The sequence below is a fragment of the Salmo salar genome, chromosome 03 (genome assembly GCF_965601325.2).
Source record: "Salmo salar chromosome 03, fSalSal1, whole genome shotgun sequence".
Taxonomy (NCBI): domain Eukaryota; kingdom Metazoa; phylum Chordata; class Actinopteri; order Salmoniformes; family Salmonidae; genus Salmo; species Salmo salar.
Window position 1 is genome coordinate 17,868,342 of NC_138293.1, and position 22,632 is coordinate 17,890,973.

The following is a 22,632-nucleotide window of genomic DNA, read 5'->3' on the forward strand; positions in this document are numbered from 1 at the left end:
ATTTTCAATAAATTAGCTACAATTTCTAAAAACATGTTTTCACTTTGTCATTATGAGGTAATATGTGCAGATGGCTGAGAGAAAAAAAAAATATTTTAATCAATTTTGAATTCAGGCAGTAACAAGAAAATGTGGAATAAGTCAAGGGGTAAGACTACTTTCTGATGGCACTGTATGTGTGTGTGTGGACCTGTATGTGTGTCTATATTTGTGCATGTGAGAGTGTGTGGGTGGGAAAGAGAGATGGAGAGTGTGTGTATGTATGTGTTTATGGATATGTGTGTATATTTGTGAATGTGAGAGTGTGGGTGTGAGAGAGAGATGGAGATGGAGAGTGTGTGTGTGTATGCATGTGTGTTCGTGTCTATATGTGTACATGTGGGTGTGTGTGTGTGAGAGAGAGGGATGAAACGAAAGTGTGTGAGTATGCATAATGTGTGTGTATGGATATGACCTACCGGAGTGCCAGGGGCGTGGGGCTCAGAGTCGTCATGGGGGTACATCCTGACCACAGGGCAGCGGAGGATGGCAATGCCCTCGGGCACCAATGTACAGTAGTCCTGGATGCACTGCAGCCACCACCACACGGCATCACGGCAGTTGAAGCGGGCACAGATGCCCTCGCCCAACAGGTTGGGGATAAGACCGTGTCTCAGGGTGCCAGCAAATGCCAGGATGATGTTTCTGTAGGAAAAAGAGACATTCAATTAATATATCAACTGTAGTCCAGTGTTATATCCAGTGGTAGAAAAAGGACCCAATTGTCCTAAAAAAAAGTAAAGACACCTTAATAGAAATTGACTCGTGAAAATCACCCAGTAAAATACTACTTTAGTAAAAGTCTAAGTATTTGGTTTTAAATATACTTAAGTATATAAAAGTAAATGTACATTGACTAAAATATACTTAAGTTTTAAAATTAAAAGTATAAATCATTTTAAATTCGTTATATTTAAGCAAACCAGACGCCATCATTTTATTTTTTATTTGTTATTTTATTTACTGATAGCCATGGGCACAGACACAATTTACAAACAAAGCATGTGTGTTTAGTGAGTCCGTCAGATCAGATGCAGTAGGGATGACAAGGGATATTCTCTTGATAAGTGTGTGAATTTCACAATTTTCCTGTCCTAAGCATTCAAAATGGAATGAGTATTTTTGGGTGTCAGAGAAAATATATGGAGGAAAAAGTACATTCTTTTCTTGAAGAATGTAGTGAAATAAAAGTAAAAGTTGTCAAAAACATAGATAGTAAAGTACAGATACCCTCAAAACTACTTAAGTAGTACTCTAAAGTATTTTCACTTAAATGCTTTACACCACTGGTTATATCTTTTCTAATAGCTAAGAAGTTCCATTTGGATACTACTACAGTACAGAGAGAATACACACCTAGCCTCCAGGTGACGACCAGTGACCAGCATGAGTCCACGCAGAGCAATGAAGGTGTCTCGGCCCCAGCTGCGGAAGATTCCAGAGGAGAAGTGAGGCAGACCTGTGAATCAGGAAGGTAGAGATGAATAAAGGAAGAAGACATTCAAATGCACCTGAAATTCTAACACCAATTCTCAAAATGGTAAGGAGATACAAATAGGACTGTCAGCTGACAGCAACTGGATTGGTCATGAACTGAAGGTTGTAGAATTGTATCAGCTTAAAAATACCAAGCGACTGACTAGAATAGACAATTTTGCTGATCAACAATAGACTTAAACACCACTTATTGGTTTTGTGAATATCAACAGAGAAGACATGGTCATTAGGTTGGCATCCGATTTCTGTTTACAGAAGTAGAATAGAATACATAATAGAAATTGGTTGTTGCTAGGCAGACCTGCGGCCAGGGAGACGCAGCACTGCTCCTTCTTGCCAGTGTCCTTGTTGAGGCGGTAGGGGACATCGGGTAGTTCCGGGGATAAGGGGGGCAGAGCCGGGAAACTGCCCACACCACCCATCTGGACCGAGCCCAGTGCAAGCAGTTTGACAAAGGTCGAGCCGTTCTGGACGAAACTGAAAGAGACAGAAACCAGAAGAAAAACATGGTTTTACATAAATATTGTGCACCATTACTGGACAAAACTGAAGACACCACAAGAAAACAAATATGTTGTAAAAATGGATAGAGGTTAAAAGATGTTGTCAAAAACATTTAATGGTATGGTTCTGGGTTTCGGCACAAATACCCTTAAAGGTGCAGGGCCTTTTTTAATACAAATATTCTCACTAAATCTAATCATTTAATAATATTCCATTCTTCTATTGCATAATTTCCTCAATGCATGTTGGGTATGAGAGAAACGTTATAGGGTTGTTTATGTGAGACATCCAGGTGTAAGATTTTAATTTGACCAGTTTCTCACAGGAGGAAAATAATCCTGCAGCTTCAGGAAATCTGAATTATTGTGTGGCTTATAATTAATTGAGATTTTTGTAGGGGTTGTTACATAATTGGAGCAAATCAAGTATGAAATGTTTAAGTGTAAATTACAAACTTTAGAAGTCTTTTTAAACCTCGAATACACTAGATGTTTGCATTTCCTGCTGTGCAGGACATTTCCTGCAACAGGGTGATCAAATTAAGATCCTAAATTTGTACCTGGACATCTTGTTGAAGGTGGTGTCAAGAGCCGTGGTGTAGGCTCCCACTAAAATAGCATCAAAGTAGCAGGGGATGAGATAGCGAGGGATGTGCTTCAGATAATGGAACATCGCCTTGAGCCACTTCCCCACCTGGAAACAACACATGTTATCTGGATAACGCCAAACTCTAAAATTATGACAACGGAAAATGGTGACGATGATAATCATCTTCCTATTACCATACTGCTACCACAGTGGTTGATTTAAAACTCAGGTCTTAGACCTTAGCTGGGCTGAGTTGTAGGATTAACTTCTATTTACAATAATCATTGTCAAGTTCAGACCGTCTTGTTTGTCTACTTCTTACCATCATAAGGCCTATAAAAAAATCTAAAAGGGATTCATTCATTCAGTTTGAATTACTGTCACTCAAATCGCTCACCTCTCCTAGAGCGCCACTGTGGCACACCAGCCTGTTACTGACGTAGTCGATCATCCAGTCCCCCTGTCTCAGGTTGTCACACACCGGGTGGCCCAGGTCGTTCTTGGGACGAATGTCCGCCATCACTGACAGAAGACCTGTATGAAAACAATGAAACCCGTTTTCAATGTCTAAGTCCAGTTTCATTCAACAATATGTGTACAGTACAGCTGTTTATAGACACAGCTCAACGATGAGCTAACCAACTCAAATCCTAACCTTAACCATTGTGGGGGATGGAAAAATATCTGACCCTGTATCAGTGGTTAGGGGCAACTTCCACAATGTGTGCTGACCAGGGTTAGGATCAATTCAGTCAATTCAGGAAGTAAACTGTAAAATTCCAATTTCAATTTACTATGAATTGACCGAATTGAAATTGACCCCAATCCTGGTGCTGACTGGACCACCTCACTGTGCACTGGGGCAAAATTGGGCTCCCGAGTGGCGCAGCAGTCTAAGGCACTGCATCTCAGTGTTTGAGGCGTCACTACAGACACCCTGGTTCGAATCCAGGCTGTATCACAACCAGCCGTGATTGGGAGTCCCATAGGGCGGGGCACATTTGGCCCAGCATCGTCCGGGTTTGGCCGGTGTACAGTAGGACATCATTGTAAATAAGAATTTGTTCTTAACTGACTTGCCTAGTTAAATAAAGGTTAAATACATTTTTCTTTTTACTGTACCTTGCAGGCCACCGTACTTGAAGCTGGTCCAGGAAGGGATGTTGTAGCAGCCTCCTCCGTCCTCCTGTTCCTCAGAGTCACAGCGGAACAGCAGCATGTTCATGTCTCCCAGAGTCAGCTTAGACATGATCCTGAATGGGGATAGAAGATGGAGTCACATAACATTAGAACACACCACCTGAGAGCACAACTGGAGACTACAGAGCCCTGCTGATCAGTACTTCAACACATACTGAATGGACACAATTCATTACTATACAAATATATAGCCACCAGGAAAAACTAAACATACTATACCTTTCGAGCCATTGTAAGCGTAATGCTTTTCCAATACACTTGGTGAGTGAATTTGGAAAGTATTCAGACCTTCAGTTTTTCCACATTTTGTTATGTTAAAGCCTTATTCTAAAATTGAATTGTTTTTCCCCCTCATCGATCTACACACAATACCATAATAACAAAGCAAAAACAGATTTTGAATACCTGAAATATCACATTTACATAAGTATTCAGACCCTATACCCATGCCAGGTTGCAGTTGTAAATGAGAACTTGTTCTCAACCGGCCTACCTGGTTAAATAAAAGGTGAAATAAAAAATGTATAAAAAAAAATACTTTGTTGAAGCACCTTTGGCAGCGATTACAACCTCGAGTCTTCTTGGGTATTACACTACAAGCTCGGCACATCTGTATTTGAGAAGTTTCTCCCATTCTTCTCTGCAGATCCTCTCAAGCTCTGTAAGGTTGGATGGGGAGAGTCGCTGCACAGCCATTTTTGTTGTCCTATTGGAAGGTGAACCTTCGCCCCCAGTCTGAGGTCCTGAGTGCTCTGGAGCAGGTTTTCATCTCTCTGTACTTTGCTCCCTTCATCTTTCCCTTGATCCTGACTAGTCTCCCAGTCACTGCCGCTGAAAAACAGCGGTGCCAGGTTTCCTCCAGATGGGACGCTTGGCATTCAGGCCAAAGGTTTCAAATCTTGGTTTCATCAAACCAGAGAATCTTGTTTCTGATGGTCTGAGAGTCATTTAGGTTTCATTTGGCAAACTCCAAGTGGGCTGTCATGTGCCTTTTACTGAGGAGTGGCTTCTGTCTGACCATAAAGGCCTGATTGGTGGAGTGCTACAGAGATGATTGTCCTTCTGGAAGTTTCTTTCATCTCCACATGAGGAACTCTGTCAGAGTCACCATCAGGTTCTTGGTCACCTCCCTAACCAAGGCCCTTCTCCCCAGATTGCTCAGTTTGGCCAGGCAGCCAGCTCTAGGAAGAGTCTCCAAACTTCTTCCATTTAAGAATGATGGAGGCCACAGTGTTCTTGGGGACCTTCAATGCTGCAGAACTTTTTTGGTACCTTTCCCCAGATCTGTGATTCTACATAATCCTGTCTTGGATCTCCACGGACAAATTCTTCGACCTCATGGCTTGGTTTCTGCTTTGACATGCGCTGTCAACTGTGGGACCTTACATAGACAGGTGTGTGCCTTTCCAAATCATGTCCAATCAATTGAATGTACCACAGGTGGACGCCAATCAAGTTCTAGAAACATCAAGGATGATCAACAGACACACGATGCACCTGAGCTCAATTTCGAGTCTCATAGCAAAGGGTCTGAATACTTATGTAAATGTCATATTTACTCTGTTTTCGCTGTCATTATGGGGTAGTGTGTAGATTGATGTAGAAAAAAAATGGTTTAATCCATTTTAGAATAAGGCTGTAATGTAACAAAATGTGGAAAATGTGAAGGACCCTGATAACTTTCCCGAATGCACTGTATGTGTTTGCAATGCAGTGTGTGTGTGTATAACGGTACAGTTGCGTGTTTTTGTGTGATGTATACTCACTGTGCCAGTGGTGTCTCCAGTATGGTTGGTGTGTGCTGGTCAGGCAGACTGCCAGGCTTGTACTTGGGGCTGAATTGGATCAGGTGATGTCTGATGACTCCCACCAGCTCCTGGGCCTTAGGGTCCAGACTCACCCTGGTGAGGGAAACACATATACACTACCAGTCAAAAGTTTTAGAACACCTACTCATTCAAGGGTTTTTCTTTAATAGTGAAGACATCAAAACTATGAAATAACACATATGGAATCATGTAGTAACCAAAAAAGTGTTACACAAATCAAAAAATATTTTATATTTGAGATTCTCCAAATAGCCACCCTTTGCCTTGATGACAACTTTGCACACTCTTGGCATTCTCTCAACCAGCTTCATGAGGTAATCACCTGGAATGCATTTCAATTAACAGGTGTGCCTTCTTAAAAGTTAATTTTGGAATTTCTTTCCTTCTTAATGTGTTTGAGCCAATAAGTTGTGTTGTGACAAGGTAGGGGGGGTATACATAAGATATCCCTAATTGGTAAAAGACCAAGTTCATACTATGGCAAGAACAGCTCAAATAAGCGAAGAGAAATGGCAGTCCATCATTACTTTAAGACATGAAAGCCAGTCAATACGGTACACAAAGAACTTTGAAAGTTTCTTCAGGTGCAGTCGCAAAAACCATCAAGCGCTATGATGATACTGGCTCTCATGAGGACTGCCACAGGAATGGAAGACCCAGAGTTACCTCTGCTGCAGAGGATTAGTTCATTAGAGTTACCAGGCACAGAAATTGCAGTACCAAATAAATGCTTCACAGAGTTGAAGTAACAGACACATCTCAACATCAACTGTTCAGAGGAAACTGCGGTGATCAGGCCTTCATGGTCGAATTGCTGCATTGAAACTACTACTAAAGGACACCAATAATAAGAAGAGAATTGCTTGGGCCAACAAACACAAGAAATGGACATTAGACCGGTGGAAATTTGTCCTTTGGTCTAGAGTCCAAATTGGAGATTTTTGGTTTCAACCGCAATGTCTTTGTGAGATGCTGTGTGGGTGAATGGATGATCTCTGAATGTGTATTTCCCACTGTGGAGCATGGTGGACGATGTGTTATGGTGTGGGGTGCTTTGCTGGTGACACGGTCTGTGATTTATTTAGAATTCAAGGCACACTTAACCAGCATGGCTACCATAGCATTCTGCAGTGATATGCCATCCCATCTGGTTTGGGCTTAGTGGGACTATCATTTGTTTTTCCACAGGACAATGACCCAACATACCTCCAAACTGTGTAATGGCTATTTTACCAAGGAGAGTGATGAGTGCTGCATCAGATGACCTGGCGTCCACAATCCCCCAACCTAACCGATTTGGGACCAGGCTAGGAGACATACTGTACAGGCTCTTCAGGGCAGGAGAGATTCCTGGATTTCTGCCATGAAAAGTCAGCCAAAAGCTAGAGGGAAAGGTTTCCTCCTTCGAGCCGGATTTGAACCAGCGACCTAAGGACCACTGTTATTTAACCTACAGTCCTCCGCTCCACTAACTGAGCTATCGAAGGGGTGCAGTCAACAGTATTATCTGTGAGTTGTGAGTGGACAATAGGGGCTAAACAACAGTGTACAATAGGGGGCCAAACTGGCCAGAGAATATCCCTCACTCACATTGGTGTGTGTGTTACAGTAGACTATACAGTGAAATTCTATTTAATGGGTGTATATATTGGTCTGCTCATCATGACCTCTGACCTGAAGGCGATGACGCTGCCAGGGGTGAGGCGCTCGAAGATGATCTCCTGGACAAACTCACTGCTGCCCTTAGACGTCACGCCTGCGTGCTTTACAACGCCACTATCTTTCAGCTGGGGTGACAGGGGACACAGAAGACCAGGGGTGAATAATGTTTCACTACCACATAAAACAGTATGAAGGGCCACAATGGGCGATTGAGAGGAGAGTTGAGGACAATTATGAATCGGCTTTTGCTGGTCTATACACACACCATAACTAAATGTTGTGTGTAGATTGAGGAGGATTTTATTTTTCATACATTTTAGAATAAGGCTGTAACGTAACAAAATGTGGAAAAAGTCAAGGGGGCTGAATATTTTCCAAGTGCACTGTAAACTAAATGGCATTCAATAGAAACTGACAAACATTCCAGACAGAATACAGACACAATACCAGCTTGTGAAATGTAACCACATGCCACTGAAGCTTCTTGTTTTTCAAGACCCAGTCTGAAAATGGATTTGTTTGGTTTGAGAGGAAATATTTGTCACAAGGCGATCTTTACTGCTCAAGCCCATTGTGACAGGCCTAAACAACTAATTATTACCCACGTTCCCAGCGTCACATTACCTGGATGTGCTCCTTAATCTCCACGGTGTACTCCGGCATGCCGTTGATGTACTTCTCGCATTTCTTGTAGGTGCCGGCTTGCCGGTCGATGATACGCGCCTCCAGAATGACCTCCTCAATTTTCCCTGGAGATGGAGAGAGATGAAGGGGATTGTGTTAAAATAGTAGGTGCATCCAGGTCAGTAGTGTTCTCCTTTCTTCTCCAATTATACAGGTTTTAAATGATCCCTGACTAAGATGGCTGCCATTATCAGCACATTCTAGAGTTCTGAAGATTAATGACATAGGCCACTCAAGTATAATTGTATAGATGGTCCATTCTGTTTATGGTAAAAGTGAAGCATCACACCAGGGATAAACATGGGTGGAACCTCCGTCCTGTACTGGTGGTGTTTGGGGTTGTGGAAGGCAGTGCGACACACGGCCACCACAGACTGGTGGGTGCTGGGACAGTGACGCGTCACCGCCACAATGTCCTCGTCCACCTGGTCAACGTACACCTAGGAGAGGGCCAGGGGACAAGCAGTGTTACAAACAACTTTTATCAGGCAAATATATTTCCACATTCACACACATACTGACATGAATACTGTAGGGCCAATGCCAAAATGATCCTTTGGTTATTATCGACTCTTCTTCACATCTCAAAGGACTAAATAGGAGTAACTGCTATGTCATATCTATTTAATCCAGCCTACTAATAGTCTACAATTACCATTCACCATATTGCCAAAACCCATTCAAAGGCCTATGGATCTGGGCAAGGAATTGGTTTGGATTGAGTCAAACGAACACCCATTCCCCCACACACCCACCTGGTTGAAGCCCTTGGAAGCCAGTTCCTGGTGCATTTTGTTGAGGGCCAGCTTGCCAGCGATAATACCCGTCTTCAGGTTGACCTCCCCGGGTGACGAGGCCTTGGCTTCAGGGTTCCACTTGGGGTAGAAACGCTCCTCCTTGACCACTGAGATCTACAGGCAGACAGGCAGGAGAGATGGTCACTAAAGAGTCTAGTCCAGGTAGGAGAGATGGTCACTAAAGAGTCTAGTCCAGGTAGGAGAGATGGTCACTAAAGAGTCTAGTCCAGGTAGGAGAGATGGTCACTAAAGAGTCTAGTCCAGGCAGGAGAGATGGTCACTAAAGAGTCTAGTCCAGGCAGGAGAGATGGTCACTAAAGAGTCTAGTCCAGGTAGGAGAGATGGTCACTAAAGAGTCTAGTCCAGGTAGGAGAGATGGTCACTAAAGAGTCTAGTCCAGGCAGGAGAGATGGTCACTAAAGAGTCTAGTCCAGGCAGGAGAGATGGTCACTAAAGAGTCTAGTCCAGGCAGGAGAGATGGTCACTAAAGAGTCTAGTCCAGGCAGGAGAGATGGTCACTAAAGAGTCTAGTCCAGGCAGGAGAGATGGTCACTAAAGAGTCTAGTCCAGGTAGGAGAGATGGTCACTAAAGAGTCTAGTCCAGGTAGGAGAGATGGTCACTAAAGAGTCTAGTCCAGGTAGGAGAGATGGTCACTAAAGAGTCTAGTCCAGGCAGGAGAGATGGTCACTAAAGAGTCTAGTCCAGGCAGGAGAGATGGTCACTAAAGAGTCTAGTCCAGGCAGGAGAGATGGTCACTAAAGAGTCTAGTCCAGGCAGGAGAGATGGTCACTAAAGAGTCTAGTCCAGGTAGGAGAGATGGTCACTAAAGAGTCTAGTCCAGGCAGGAGAGATGGTCACTAAAGAGTCTAGTCCAGGTAGGAGAGATGGTCACTAAAGAGTCTAGTCCAGGCAGGAGAGGTGGTCACTAAAGAGTCTAGTCCAGGCAGGAGAGGTGGTCACTAAAGAGTCTAGTCCAGGCAGGAGAGATGGTCACTAAAGAGTCTAGTCCAGGCAGGAGAGATGGTCACTAAAGAGTCTAGTCCAGGCAGGAGAGATGGTCACTAAAGAGTCTAGTCCAGGCAGGAGAGATGGTCACTAAAGAGTCTAGTCCAGGCAGGAGAGATGGTCACTAAAGAGTCTAGTCCAGGCAGGAGAGATGGTCACTAAAGAGTCTAGTCCAGGCAGGAGAGATGGTCACTAAAGAGTCTAGTCCAGGCAGGAGAGATGGTCACTAAAGAGTCTAGTCCAGGCAGGAGAGATGGTCACTAAAGAGTCTAGTCCAGGCAGGAGAGATGGTCACTAAAGAGTCTAGTCCAGGCAGGAGAGATGGTCACTAAAGAGTCTAGTCCAGGTAGGAGAGATGGTCACTAAAGAGTCTAGTCCAGGCAGGAGAGATGGTCACTAAAGAGTCTAGTCCAGGTAGGAGAGATGGTCACTAAAGAGTCTAGTCCAGGCAGGAGAGATGGTCACTAAAGAGTCTAGTCCAGGTAGGAGAGATGGTCACTAAAGAGTCTAGTCCAGGTAGGAGAGATGGTCACTAAAGAGTCTAGTCCAGGCAGGAGAGATGGTCACTAAAGAGTCTAGTCCAGGCAGGAGAGGTGGTCACTAAAGAGTCTAGTCCAGGCAGCGGTACTCAATAACTATTTTAGAAGGTCCAGTCACACAAATTTCCTAGATGGCAAAGGTCCGGATGGATATTGTCATTTATCGGCATAGTAACAAACCCCCACGGCAGGTAGCCTAGTGGTTAGAGCGTTGGACTAGTAACCGAAAGGTGTAAGATCGAATCCCCGAGCTGACAAGGTAAAAATCTGTCGTTCTGCCCCTGAACAAGGCAGTTAACCCACTGTTCCTAGGTCGTCATTGTAAATAAGAATTTGTTCTTAACTGACTTGCCTAGTTAAATAAATACATTTTTTAAATACAACTATTCACACTCCTCTTATTGGCATAGAGAACATTTTGCAGTTTTAAACATAATTTCCTGCAATTCTATAAATGTTGCTATGGGCCGGAGAGAAATGTTGCAGTTATAAATCTCCTTTCCTGAAATTCTACATATGATACCAGGGGTAACTAGCTACCATCATTCTAAACTCCTTGGCTTTATACTTAAAGTGATTGAAGATATTGTGACGCTATAGTGTATATATGCATTTAAGATATTTGTATATCTGTCTAAAAGTCATTATACTGTTATGACCATGAAAAGGTGTGAGAGTTACCTGGTGAGGAACCATCTCATCATATCCCCTGGTGCTGCCAGAGCAACAGCAGGCCATTGAGACGATGGCAGAACTGGGGAGCGAGTCATACGCAGAGCGGAGCTGGAACATAGACAACAACAAAGGAATTGACACACACCGAGGTTTGTGGTTGTCTATTTTTTTCCACAAGGGGAAAATGTTTCCAGAGAGTGAACATGGAGACAGCACACACGCCTCACTGGAGTTTCATATAGTACCGGAATTAAACCTAAAGTTCATACTGAAATCAACCAGGCTCTCAACAGTGTGAAGCCCCTACAGATCACCTTGTTGCAGGAGAACTTTCCTGCAATGCACACAATAGCATACCATTTAGAATGCATGCCCAATATAATTGCTTCACTCTAAGCGGTAGTATCCCAGCTATTGTGCATATTGAAATAGTGCCTAGATATTTTATTTACTGCAATGAAATAGCAATGGCCACTATAACACTGTGATGTACCTGAATAGCAGAACTCAAGGATAGGCTAAGAATAAAGTACCTGGATGGGGCACTCGTTGTCGTGGGTGACATCCAGGAACATGGCGTGGGCAATGCTGGGCACCAGGGGGCGGAGGCTGGGCTGGACGAAGGCCCCGACGGGCTCCCCTCCGTACCTGTACACCAGCCTGCCCTCCTCGTGACTGTCCCCTGCACTCATTGCCTCTGGAGGGGGCAAGAAGGGAGGGAGAGGTTCACAGTTACACCACCGTATTAGCTTGTAGGCTTTTCAATCACATACAATGGTGTCAACATGCACAATGGTGTCAACATGCACAATGGTGTCAACATGCACAATGGTGTCAACATGCAGGAGTTGAGAACGCCCGTTGGTACAATGTTTCATTCACAGATGCAGTGATGCGTTAACCTGGTCTCAGATCTGTTTGTGGTGTCTTACCAACTCCTATGGTCATTAATGACAAGAACCATAGGAGTTGGCAAGACGGCACAAACCATTCTGGGACCAAGCTAGTGGTGTGCAATCCTACCTCTGATGAGCGAGGTAATGCCTAGCTTAGTCACAAAGACATTGTCCAGGTCCTCGCTGCCCGTGAACAGCTCAGCCACCACGTACAGACTGGGCCTCAACACACGAGCCACGTCCAACATGTACTACATGTCCACATCCACAGGTCAGTCAACGGTGGGTTAAAGCACAGAGAGAGGGTGGAGGGAGGGGAAGGAGGGGGTAGAGGGTAGAGGAAGGAGAGGGAGAAGAAGTCCAAATGTAGGGAGATACGGCAAAGCTAAGCAGGAAAGCAAGTTAGTATGGAAGAGGGGTCATGGGGGTTTCAAGATTCAAAAGAAAACATGCCAAACACCAAACACAAACCAAACAAAGAGACAGAAATATGACAAGGGAACCGATAAAGGGGTGAGGAGGACGCCAATGATAAAGGTCAATGAGGTATTCAGACCAGGAAGTAAACGAAAGGTGATATGTTTAATGCAAAAATGTTTAGCAGAGAGCAAGATAGTATGTAAAGTGAGGTATAGGAATGATGAAATGAGGGTTGTAAATGGGAGACATTAGAGAGACGAGAGAGACACACAGAAAGAGACAAAAACAGAGACTAGATTTAGTGTCATGCCAAAACAAAAGGTTTTTGGTAACACTTTATTTTACAGTCCTAAGATGGTATTTGGTGTTTACTCAAAAATGATGTTGTAACCAATGATACTTTCTGGTACATGCTTTGAAGAAACTGGTACCAGATGCTACAAATATATCTGTTTTTCAATTCATCTCAAAGACACCAAAACGCAATTATTACGTCATTTAAATAAACATTTTCAATTGAATGTCTAGTAAACACCAGATACGTGAAATAAAGTGTAACCTGGGATTTAACCCCCACCACTCCAGCACTGTATCTACTACATGTCAACGTCCGGTACCTCTGACAAGACTGGTTATCCCCAGGCGGTTAACAAACACATTGTCAATCAGCTCGCTGCCCGTAAAGAGCTCAGCGATTACATACAGGTTGGGCCTGATCGCCCTGGCTGCAGACAGCATGTGCTACGGAAGGAGAGTGGTTTCATTAATGACATTGTTTTGTCACTTTACAGCGAATTATCACTAACTTTACTCATACATCAACTGTATCAATTATCTTGGAAGATACCTGAATCGTATTAATTGGCCATACAGTAACGTTATGGGTTTCATAGATAGTATGGCCTATATGGAGTGTAATAACAAAATCAATGGCTCAGACTGAATGGAATTGTGTACAGTACCTCAGCCACATGTAGAGGGGTGGAGTGACAGTTGTCCAGGCGGACCCCAGCGAAGTGCTTGGCCGTGATCTCTGTGTACTTCTGCATGTGGGCCCACAGATAGGGACAGTCCTCGGGCTTGTTGCCGTAGCGAAGTTTGACACTGTCGCCCCAGCAGATCAGCTCTCTCCTGATGTACACATTGGAGCCTGGAAAGATGGAGAGGCATTTGTTTTCTTTAAATTCTCAGACTTGGCCTTTAGTAACACTGGGAATTATATTTACATCTCACTGGCTCCCCCTTGTGGAATGATCAGATTACCACAGCACCAGCATCACTATTACCAGCTTTTTGTTTCTAAAGTCTGAACTAAAAATTCATCTTTACATTCATCTATATCACTTATGCTAAATGTTTTTGGTAAGATAGCAGTTGTTCTTAATCAGAGTGACTTGATCACACATCTCTACACTGTTTGCGTGTCATTGACCCATAGAGAGACACTGGTCTTTCCCCTGAAGAAAAAAGTGAGCGTAAAGTTTTATCTTCCTTAGCTGAATGCGCTTATTGTAAGTTGTTCTAGATAAAAGCACACGTTTGAACTATTATATTTTAAAACAACTGACGAAGCTCCAACATCCCCAGAGCTGGGGCACAGTGGAGAAAGAGCCGAAGATCATCAGAAGTGAAGATTATTTTGTTGCTGCCTAAGTGCCAGCCGGCACAATGGGCAGGAATAAATTAATGTAAAATAAAAAGTGTGGACCTGGCTCAGCAAAGTTCCTAAGAGGGTCGTCTCCCATCACCCAGCCGTTGTGAGCCAGGAAGTGACGGGCCTTGTCTGGCTGGTCCATCATTGGCAGGTCATCCTCCAGGCTTTTCTCCTCGAACGGGAAGGTGAAGTATCTGTCAACATACAAACGCATTTATTTATTTGGATCCAGAATGACATGTGTAAACAAATGATCCAAATTGTATTTAGATGGGCATGATTGCTTCAGCTCTAAGGAAGGCAGTCCTTTTTAAATAAGCTTAGCATGATATAATCGCTGATGTCACGGATGGAACTCCCCGTTTTTTCAATGCCAGGAAATAAAGTGAATCTCCTTTTTTGACGTTACAGTCATAATACTGTAGACCTTGTTTCTAAATCTGTTTTTATATTAATGTGAGTGAAGTAAACTAATTAATCAAGCCTTTTAAAATCTACATACAGTCTGCACACACAGCATACCTGGTAACAATAGGGTCTTTCCTGGTGACGGGGCCCAGCTTGGGCCCGTGGTCAGCCAGGCGCTCATAAACTACATTTCCCACGATGCAGTTAGCAGCCTGTGTGGCAAAAAAAAAAAGCAGAACAAAGAATTGTAAAATGGATGGACTACATTACCCAGAAACACGTATGGAACATACCAGAGCTACTGCTGGGGGTGGCGGGAGTGTGCCCTACCTGCTCCTGGTGGTGTAACATCTGCTGGTACTGCTCTTTATTGATCTCCTCCAATCTCCCCCACAGCCAGTTACAGGCCTCCAGAATGGCTTGAGGACTGCGGCTGGACAGGGACAAAGAATCGACAATGTGCAGGATGAGACTTGGCTTTAGATTTGGGGATCGATTCATTCAAGAGAATCTACCCAATGAACTGATGTTAAGTCATGATCATCGGTTCATCATGATCACACACACACACACACACACACACACACACACACACACACACACACACACACACACACACACACACACACACACACACACACACACACACACACACACACACACACACACACCTGTGAGGCACAAAGGTCTCCAGAGCGGAGTCCATGTCCACTTTATTTCCGAACCGTCTGAACTTGGGGTCCTGGATGATCTTAAGTCCCTGTTTACCCCCAGTCTTCTTCTGGTCTGGTTTCGCTCCTGAGTCCAATCACATAATACCACAACATATAAATGACTTCATCAATACCAACACATTCAAGCATATCCTCAATACCAAAACACAATTTCTCTGACTGAGAAATTATAGCTGCCAAAAAAGGAACATTGGATAATGATAAATCAACAACACTAAATCAACAACACTTTTGCAATTTATCCTCCTTTATATGATGTTTCTGTTTCCATGGAGTCATTTGTTTCACATCAGACATGGACAAACTCCCACTGCGGTGGAGGTAGGTGCCTGTTTGATTGACTTGGCTCTACTTCTCATGCGAATCCATACACGGTCACTGTCTGGACAGGTGGAGCTCATGAGAAGAGGAGATGGTTACTCTTTTGAACAACCCTCTGACATAAGGTGTTTATAAATAAAAGGTGTACTCAGTGGACACCATAGCAAACCGTATTAAACATTTCGCAACGAAAACGAGAGTTTCTTATTGGACAAGTTCAGGTAATTAGGAAGGTCTCTCCACGTTTTGGCCTGCTTGCTTCCTTTTTGGTTCCTTGTGAATACACACCAGTTATTATAATGACACAGCAGATGTCATGAACAGAAAGATAAAAACAGTGCTGTACAGTGCTCAGTTGAATGCTCTCACCTTCTGTGAGCAGGGTCCTGAACTCCTCCACAGTGCTCTCGATTTTGACCTGGAAGAATTCCCACAGCTTGACCTTGGGGAACACCTGCTCCCACAAAACATTGCGGATCGCCTTAGAGAGGTAAAACACAAAAATAAAGGTTTAGGTCTTCACAATTTCATTAAGACAAACCGAACGAGGTGTTATGTATAAGGCCCTGTGGTTTTTCCTGACCACATCCGACATGACCAGGAAAACCTCTAGACCACCATTATAGTGCAGTTGCCAGGGTAAAACAATTAAGTAAGCTTTCCTTAAAGGTCCCAATGCAGCCATGTTTATCTCAATATCAAATCATTTCTGGATTACAATTAAGCACCTTACTGTGGTTGTTTTCATTAAAATGGTAAAAAAATAAAAGAATACCTTGTTAGAAAATATCAATTTCTCAAGTAAGAATTTTGCTAGGACTGTCTGGGAGTGGTCTGAGTGGAGAGGGGAAAACTGAAAACGATATGTTATTGGTAGAGAGATTTGTAACTCTTTCTTATTGGTCTATTGACAATTTTATTGCCTGGTGACCAAAACAGGCTGAAATTCCAGGCAGTCTCTTCAAACAGCTCTTACACTAAAAGGGGATTATCATCTTTTTCACAATTTTATTCCAACCTCAGTGTGGAAATGTATATAAAACACAGAAATATCTCATTTTTGACTGCACTGGGCCTTTAAGTTCCCGGTTTGAGGATTCCCTCCTGCTTATTCCCTCCTGATTCCAAGAATCCTCCAACTGGGATAAAAAAAAAAAAAACATGGGAATTTTGGGAAGGTTGGAATTTCACAATCCTAGCTGAGAAAGTAAACCTCAGACACTCACATTGAGGTGCCCCTCGTTTTGGACCTGGGCGGGGAGGCCCATAGCAGCGTACTTAGCGTCAGCCATGTTGCAGGTCATGTGCCATATGGCCCGGTCCAGGACCCAGGCTGACCTCAGGTGGGGGGAGTTGACCAGGTTGTAGCCACACTCAGGATGCTCCTTGATCCACGGGCTGTTGGCGGCTGCACAGGCAGGGGAAGGGCACAAAGCAACAGTTACCACACTGAAATCCTCAGTTATGTCTTCCCTGTGGCTCAGTTGGTAGAGCATGGTGTGTGCAACGCCAGCGTGGTGTGTGCAACGCCAGGGTTGTGGGTTCGATTCCCACAGGGGGCCAGTACAAAAAAAATGCAAGAATTGAAATTAAATGTATAAAATGTATGCATTCACTACTGTAAGTCGCTCTGGATAAGAGCGTCTGCTAAATGACTAAAATGTAAATGTAAATGTAATGGAGGACATTGAGGCCTTTGTCAAGGAATATTACAGAGGGGAATAGAGGTTCATTGATTCTATGCAGACACTCCCTGAGAACTATCAGTGGTAGGATAATCGTTGGGCACATGACCAAAATGGCAGCGGTATCTCTTCACTCAAATAAACCCTAGAGACATTTTGTTTTTTTTGCATGAAAGATATTTTGTTTTTATGTAAACACTGAAAATGTTCACTTTTGATCTAGGTTATTTCTCAGATAATACACATTCTAACCATAGTGTGCGCCTGTTTATAATATGAGCACATATGACAGAAAAGGGGAACTCTAACATTGGTAACCATTTCAGAGTGTTACATCATATCACAGCAGCGCAGACCCATTGGTACATCATTGTAAGCCGCACTGACCACAGACCATAGAGTTCAGCAGGTTTCTGGACCTCAGTCAGCACATGGCCTTTAAGCTGCCATGGAGATAAGGTTTCTCTGACCATCTGACCTTTCACAATACTGGGTCTTGGCCATAGAGTGCTGCTCTCAAGACCTCCTCCTCTCCAAGCCTTACCTAGGTTTCTGAAGCAGGCTACCTACAATACACTGAACCTTATTACAGACACTTGCAAACCATAAAGGATACAACTGCCCTGAATAGAAACTAGTAGACAATAGAAAAACAACTCAACTACCTCCATGCAAACACCACACTCAAACACTGAAGACAAAAGAAACCACAGCTGAACCAATGGCAAGGAGACACTTTGACGCAGGTTCTATTCAAAACACATCTAATCAATAGGAGCTTGAGTCAGCGAAAGCATTCTCTCTTTTAGCTTAGCATGCTAGTCACATAGATTCTGCTTTGCAACAGCTTGGCTGCAGGGCTGCACACACACAGACTGGGTTCACCAGCAGCCATGACCAAGTGGTGCAGAATTATCTAGGGAGGGTATTTTTAACACGCCACTCATCTTTAAAGCTCGCTCTAGACTCGAGGACCATGACTCGGCATTATTTTAGAGAGTGTGGCCTTTTCCTAGTGACCTTTCCCTAGTCTACATTCAGTAAGAGACATGCAGTATGCAAACATTGGCTAGAGTGGGACTTTAAAAATGTTGTAGAAGTTATTTAAGGATATAAGACTGCTAAACTATGAATTGTGAGACCTGCCTGGCTCTTTGACAATGCTGGTACTTTTTCTCTGGACTTTGAGAGGAACTGCTTAGGTATGGCCTCACAGTTACTGACTGCGACGCAACATCTCTAACCTAATACACAGCTGTTGCAATGATCCTTCAACCAAACAGAGGGAGACACACACTCGCATAGGCACACGTTCACCCCACGTCCCACCTACACACGCACACCTGTGTGATTGTAGACCACGTCAGTGATACAGATCATATTCCACTCTTTCTTCAGCTTCTGCACCAACTCTCCCACTTCTGTCCAGGTGTAGTTCTTTCCCGGTGGTGAAAACTCTGGGTTCAGGCTTAGTTGGTCAGCTAGGGAGTAGCAGGACCTGGATATCCCTAGCGTCTGGAGTGGGGTGAAGTGGATCATGTTGTAGCCTGTGAAACAAACAAAATGCATTTGTTAATATCCAAGCATTGGAGCTAAATGTTCTCAGTTTACTTAGTTGATTAAGTTTCATACGAAAAACTCAGGGAATGGCATCCTCGCATGGCATGATATCTATGCTTTCCATTTCACTTTAATGCATGTACGTTTATTAGTACTACATACAGTATGCGTTTTGGAGCCAGCTTGTTAATGATTAAACTAACCCTCTTTCTATTGTCAAGTGAGGACAAGCCTGGGATATTGCAAAATGACAAGGTGAAAATGTAGTGTAAACATTGACTTGGGACCATGAACTAAACTGGTGTCCGTAGGTGACCTAAAACAAATTCTGTCAAACCTGTTAAATGGGATCCAAACTTCCTGGTGAGATGATGGACTTACAAGACAATTCTTTGCTCTTGATCCAGGAAAACTGCAGGCATAACACACCTAACACTGTACATCTAATTTAGTTGATGACTAGTTGATCATTTGAATCAGGTATTCTAGTCCTGGGTTGGAACAATTAAAGCCCTACACAGACTAGACAGCCAGGCAGGCTGGCATAAAGACGTCACCATTCTCTCTCACCAGACTCCTTGGCCACCCTCAGTCTGGCTGGCCAGTCATCCAGGTGTCCCAGGCATTTGGACAGGTAGGTCTGGATGGTGATACAGTCCAGATGGACGTGGTGGTTGTCAGCCCCGGCACGCAGCACTGGGTCCACCACTATGTAGCCACCGCCTGACTTCTCCTCATGGCTGGGGGGTGAAAACATGTAGAATATTTACTTATAGTGGTGATATCAAGCATTATATAAGGACAATAAATTATTATATGAAGACAATCGGGACAATATTCCAACTTGAACATACAACATGAAGCTATAGTTGCTCAGTGATGTTGTGGCTCATGTAGAAATGCAATATGAATACTGGTCTCTATTACAATAGTGCTTAACTCTCACCCGTGACCAAAGTAGTATTGGTATGATCCAGCGATCTGTAGGTCTAGGGTGCAAAACTTGTCAGAGTCGTCCTCTCTTCCCATGGGGTTGTGCCAGTCCAGGGCCTGGAAGGTGTGACGGTCAAAGTGTTTGCCCGGGGCAGGGTAGTTAGTGTGCACATGCACATGTTTCCCCTGGAGAGTAGGGCCCAGACGGAACTGGAGCTCAAAGCCTTAGATGAAACATATAGTACAAACAGGCCTGAGCTTACAATACATTTCTATGATTGTATGCTGCAAGGCACATGGATCAAGTTACGTCCCCCCTTTCGCCATGCTTTTGAACGCACCACTAACTGATTACAACCCGTTTCAACTAATATTTGCTACTCATTCTCCAAAAACGTGAGAAAGGAGATTTTGCACATCGCTATTAATGAACCAGCTACAAATTTGGGACCAGTTTCCCAGACACATATTTTGTCTAGTCCCGGACTAAAAAATAATCTTCAACTCTCCATTGAGCTTGCTTTTCAGTCTAGTACTTGGCTTAATCTGTGGAAACCACCCCTTAAATAAAATGAAAATAAAAATATGTTGACACTATTATGTTGATTTTGGCCATGCTGTTGGAAAACCACTACAGTGTCCGACATTTGGATGTCGCAGATGCACCTTCGCCGACTTCACTCCTCGACTTTCGTCTACAGTCTGTTGCTTACACCTTACTACTCAAATGAGCCCATTGTATATAATGACGATAGGGTTTTTGTCTCTGCCTAACAATGGAAGACGTTGTTCCAAAGGCAGGAAAGGCAGGCAGTCTGCTTATCGGTCAGCTTAAAGGGGCAATCTGCAGTTGCTACATCAATATTTGTACTTATAAATAAATGAATGATGTACACCGAGTGTAAAAAAAAAATCCCTCAGCCTTTTATCGAAACAGTGGCGGGGAGTACGCTTTTGTTATTGTTTCATTTGCAGATTGTCCCTTGAAGCAGAATCGCTGTATTCCCACGTGGACAGGTTTTGACTGGAGTGGACCGGTTTCCAGTAAATTCTATAGCCATAAAGTCAAATTGGATTATATTGTAAAAATTCATGAAAACAAATATTTGCTTTTTGGTCTTAATTTAAGGTTAGGATTAGGCATAAGGTCAGCAGTGTGGTTAAGGTTAGGGTTAAAGGTATACTGCAAGATTTATCTACAGTACTTCCCCAGAGTCAGATGAACTGTCCCTGTGCAGTTTGAAGGAAGTTGCTAACTAATATTAGCGCAATGATTGGAAGTCCCAGTGGGTCAGAAGTTTACGTGCACTCAATTAGTATTTGGTAGCATTGCCTCTAAATTGATTAACTTGGGTCAAACGTTTCGGATAGCCTTCCACAGGCTTTCCACAATAAATTGGGTGAATTTTGGCCCATTCCTCCTGACAGAGCTGGTGTAACTGAGTCAGGTTTGTAGGCCTTCTTGCTCGCACACGCTTTTTCAGTTCTGCTCACAAATTTTCTATGGGATTGAGGTCAGGGCTTTGTGATGGCCACTCCAATACCTTGACTTTGTTGTCATTAATCTGCGAAACCACCCCTTAAAGTCTAGTTGCCATAGACCAGGGATGGGCGGCATATTCTTCTCTCCGCCACCATGGCAAAACGAGTAGAATTCCATGATATTAGTTAGAACATTTCAAAATCGCTCTGTCCCATGGCAAACTATGTACATCGCAGAAATGAACTCTAAAACTTAAAGTAGTTCTCTCCACTGTCAAGGGGGGGGGGGGGGGGGGGCAACAAAATACTTCACTTAGGGCCCCCAAAAGGCTAGGGCCGGCTCTGACTGCATGTGTGGGTATGAATGTGGGTAGGTACGCACACCCGAGAGCCACTGTGGCCCCCTCCCGCGATGAGTTCAGATTTTTTGTGGTCCCCACCCCTTTAAAGTTGCCCATCCCTGCCCTAGACTATAAGTTATTGATAGATATAGGAATAACAATGAGTTGTCTGATCTCTGAAAATAGATTCTGCTGATAAGCTCAGCAGCAGCTGCCTTATCAAGTATGGTTGAGACTGCAACGCTGCAGTTGCTCAACTGGAGAAGTATACTGGATCTCCACTATTTCCTGTTGTTGCTGTGCAACTGTAGTTGTGGTTTATGAATATAATTTAGACAATGAACAAGATTATTCGATTCATCTAAACCAGAATCTCTTCTTAAGGAAGCAACCTATGTTGGCTTTGTCTCATAATAGTATCATGTTACCAGATATCATTGAATTAAAATTAATAATGGCTATTACTGATCATGTATAACGTGAGTGTTATCTAGAAAACGTTGATGCATTTGTATACTGGAAATCTTGGATGACCAACAGATGTCTGAGTTCATGCAATAATTTGGTCTATATTAAACTAAAAAGGCAACACTCTCACCTCACAAGAACAACAACAACAAAAAACTACAAAAGAACAAAATGTTCAAAAACAACAATACAGGGAGGGACATGCCTGTGTCTGCCTGCAACCACACTCCCCAGTCCCAATGGGCTATCTATAGAAACAGCACACTAGCAAATATTTCTACAGGTCTCATGTTTAAATACCACCTTAACTGTCACCTTATTCTTATTCTCAATGAATCAATACCATGGTAGCCTAAGGCATGCATAAAAAGGGAAGTCATGTCCAGGTACCTTGGTCCAGGCGGAAGAGTGTCCTTCCCAGCTGTTCCATATCGTTGAGGACCAGGACTCTGACTTGTTTTGCCTGGAGGGACATTTTGACTTTGCCTATATAAGTCGTCCTTTACTGTACAGGGGATGATGATATGGATTTTCTTTTTCCGAGAACCTCCTGTTGAAAAAAAATGTAATATGTCACCAGCCATCAACAACATATTTCAGCTGTCTAAAAATAGTTACATTTTAGCAGCCTATTGCAGTTTCTAACATAATATTGTTGACACGTTGTGACAGCTGAATGGTGTAGTTGAAATTGGACAACTGGATCCAGT

At 43.4% G+C, this 22,632-nt stretch overlaps 1 protein-coding gene across 3 annotated transcripts in view; it reads right to left on the minus strand.

The window, feature by feature from the left end:
- LOC106599117 (glycogen debranching enzyme-like) overlaps positions 1 to 22,632 on the minus strand; it is a 31,955-nt gene that overhangs the window by 8,630 nt on the left and 693 nt on the right. For 2 of the 3 annotated variants that reach the window (XM_014190191.3, XM_045714577.2), the window contains exons 2-26: positions 22,313 to 22,472; positions 19,645 to 19,855; positions 19,269 to 19,438; positions 18,482 to 18,685; positions 16,680 to 16,861; positions 15,823 to 15,934; positions 15,070 to 15,196; positions 14,729 to 14,831; positions 14,513 to 14,610; positions 14,045 to 14,184; positions 13,299 to 13,486; positions 12,044 to 12,167; positions 11,554 to 11,717; positions 11,027 to 11,128; positions 8,759 to 8,914; positions 8,293 to 8,443; positions 7,944 to 8,068; positions 7,332 to 7,444; positions 5,595 to 5,729; positions 3,751 to 3,881; positions 3,026 to 3,162; positions 2,600 to 2,733; positions 1,838 to 2,013; positions 1,396 to 1,498; positions 459 to 684 (exon numbers count right to left, since the gene is read on the minus strand). In XM_014190191.3, the coding sequence (XP_014045666.1) occupies positions 459 to 684; positions 1,396 to 1,498; positions 1,838 to 2,013; positions 2,600 to 2,733; positions 3,026 to 3,162; positions 3,751 to 3,881; positions 5,595 to 5,729; positions 7,332 to 7,444; positions 7,944 to 8,068; positions 8,293 to 8,443; positions 8,759 to 8,914; positions 11,027 to 11,128; positions 11,554 to 11,717; positions 12,044 to 12,167; positions 13,299 to 13,486; positions 14,045 to 14,184; positions 14,513 to 14,610; positions 14,729 to 14,831; positions 15,070 to 15,196; positions 15,823 to 15,934; positions 16,680 to 16,861; positions 18,482 to 18,685; positions 19,269 to 19,438; positions 19,645 to 19,855; positions 22,313 to 22,397 (3,597 nt within the window). In that variant the 5' untranslated portion in view covers positions 22,398 to 22,472. Of the gene's footprint in view, positions 1 to 458; positions 685 to 1,395; positions 1,499 to 1,837; positions 2,014 to 2,599; positions 2,734 to 3,025; positions 3,163 to 3,750; positions 3,882 to 5,594; positions 5,730 to 7,331; positions 7,445 to 7,943; positions 8,069 to 8,292; positions 8,444 to 8,758; positions 8,915 to 11,026; positions 11,129 to 11,553; positions 11,718 to 12,043; positions 12,168 to 12,953; positions 13,078 to 13,298; positions 13,487 to 14,044; positions 14,185 to 14,512; positions 14,611 to 14,728; positions 14,832 to 15,069; positions 15,197 to 15,822; positions 15,935 to 16,679; positions 16,862 to 18,481; positions 18,686 to 19,268; positions 19,439 to 19,644; positions 19,856 to 22,312; positions 22,473 to 22,632 lie in introns of all 3 variants that reach the window. The other variant, XM_014190188.3, reaches the window with a different exon arrangement.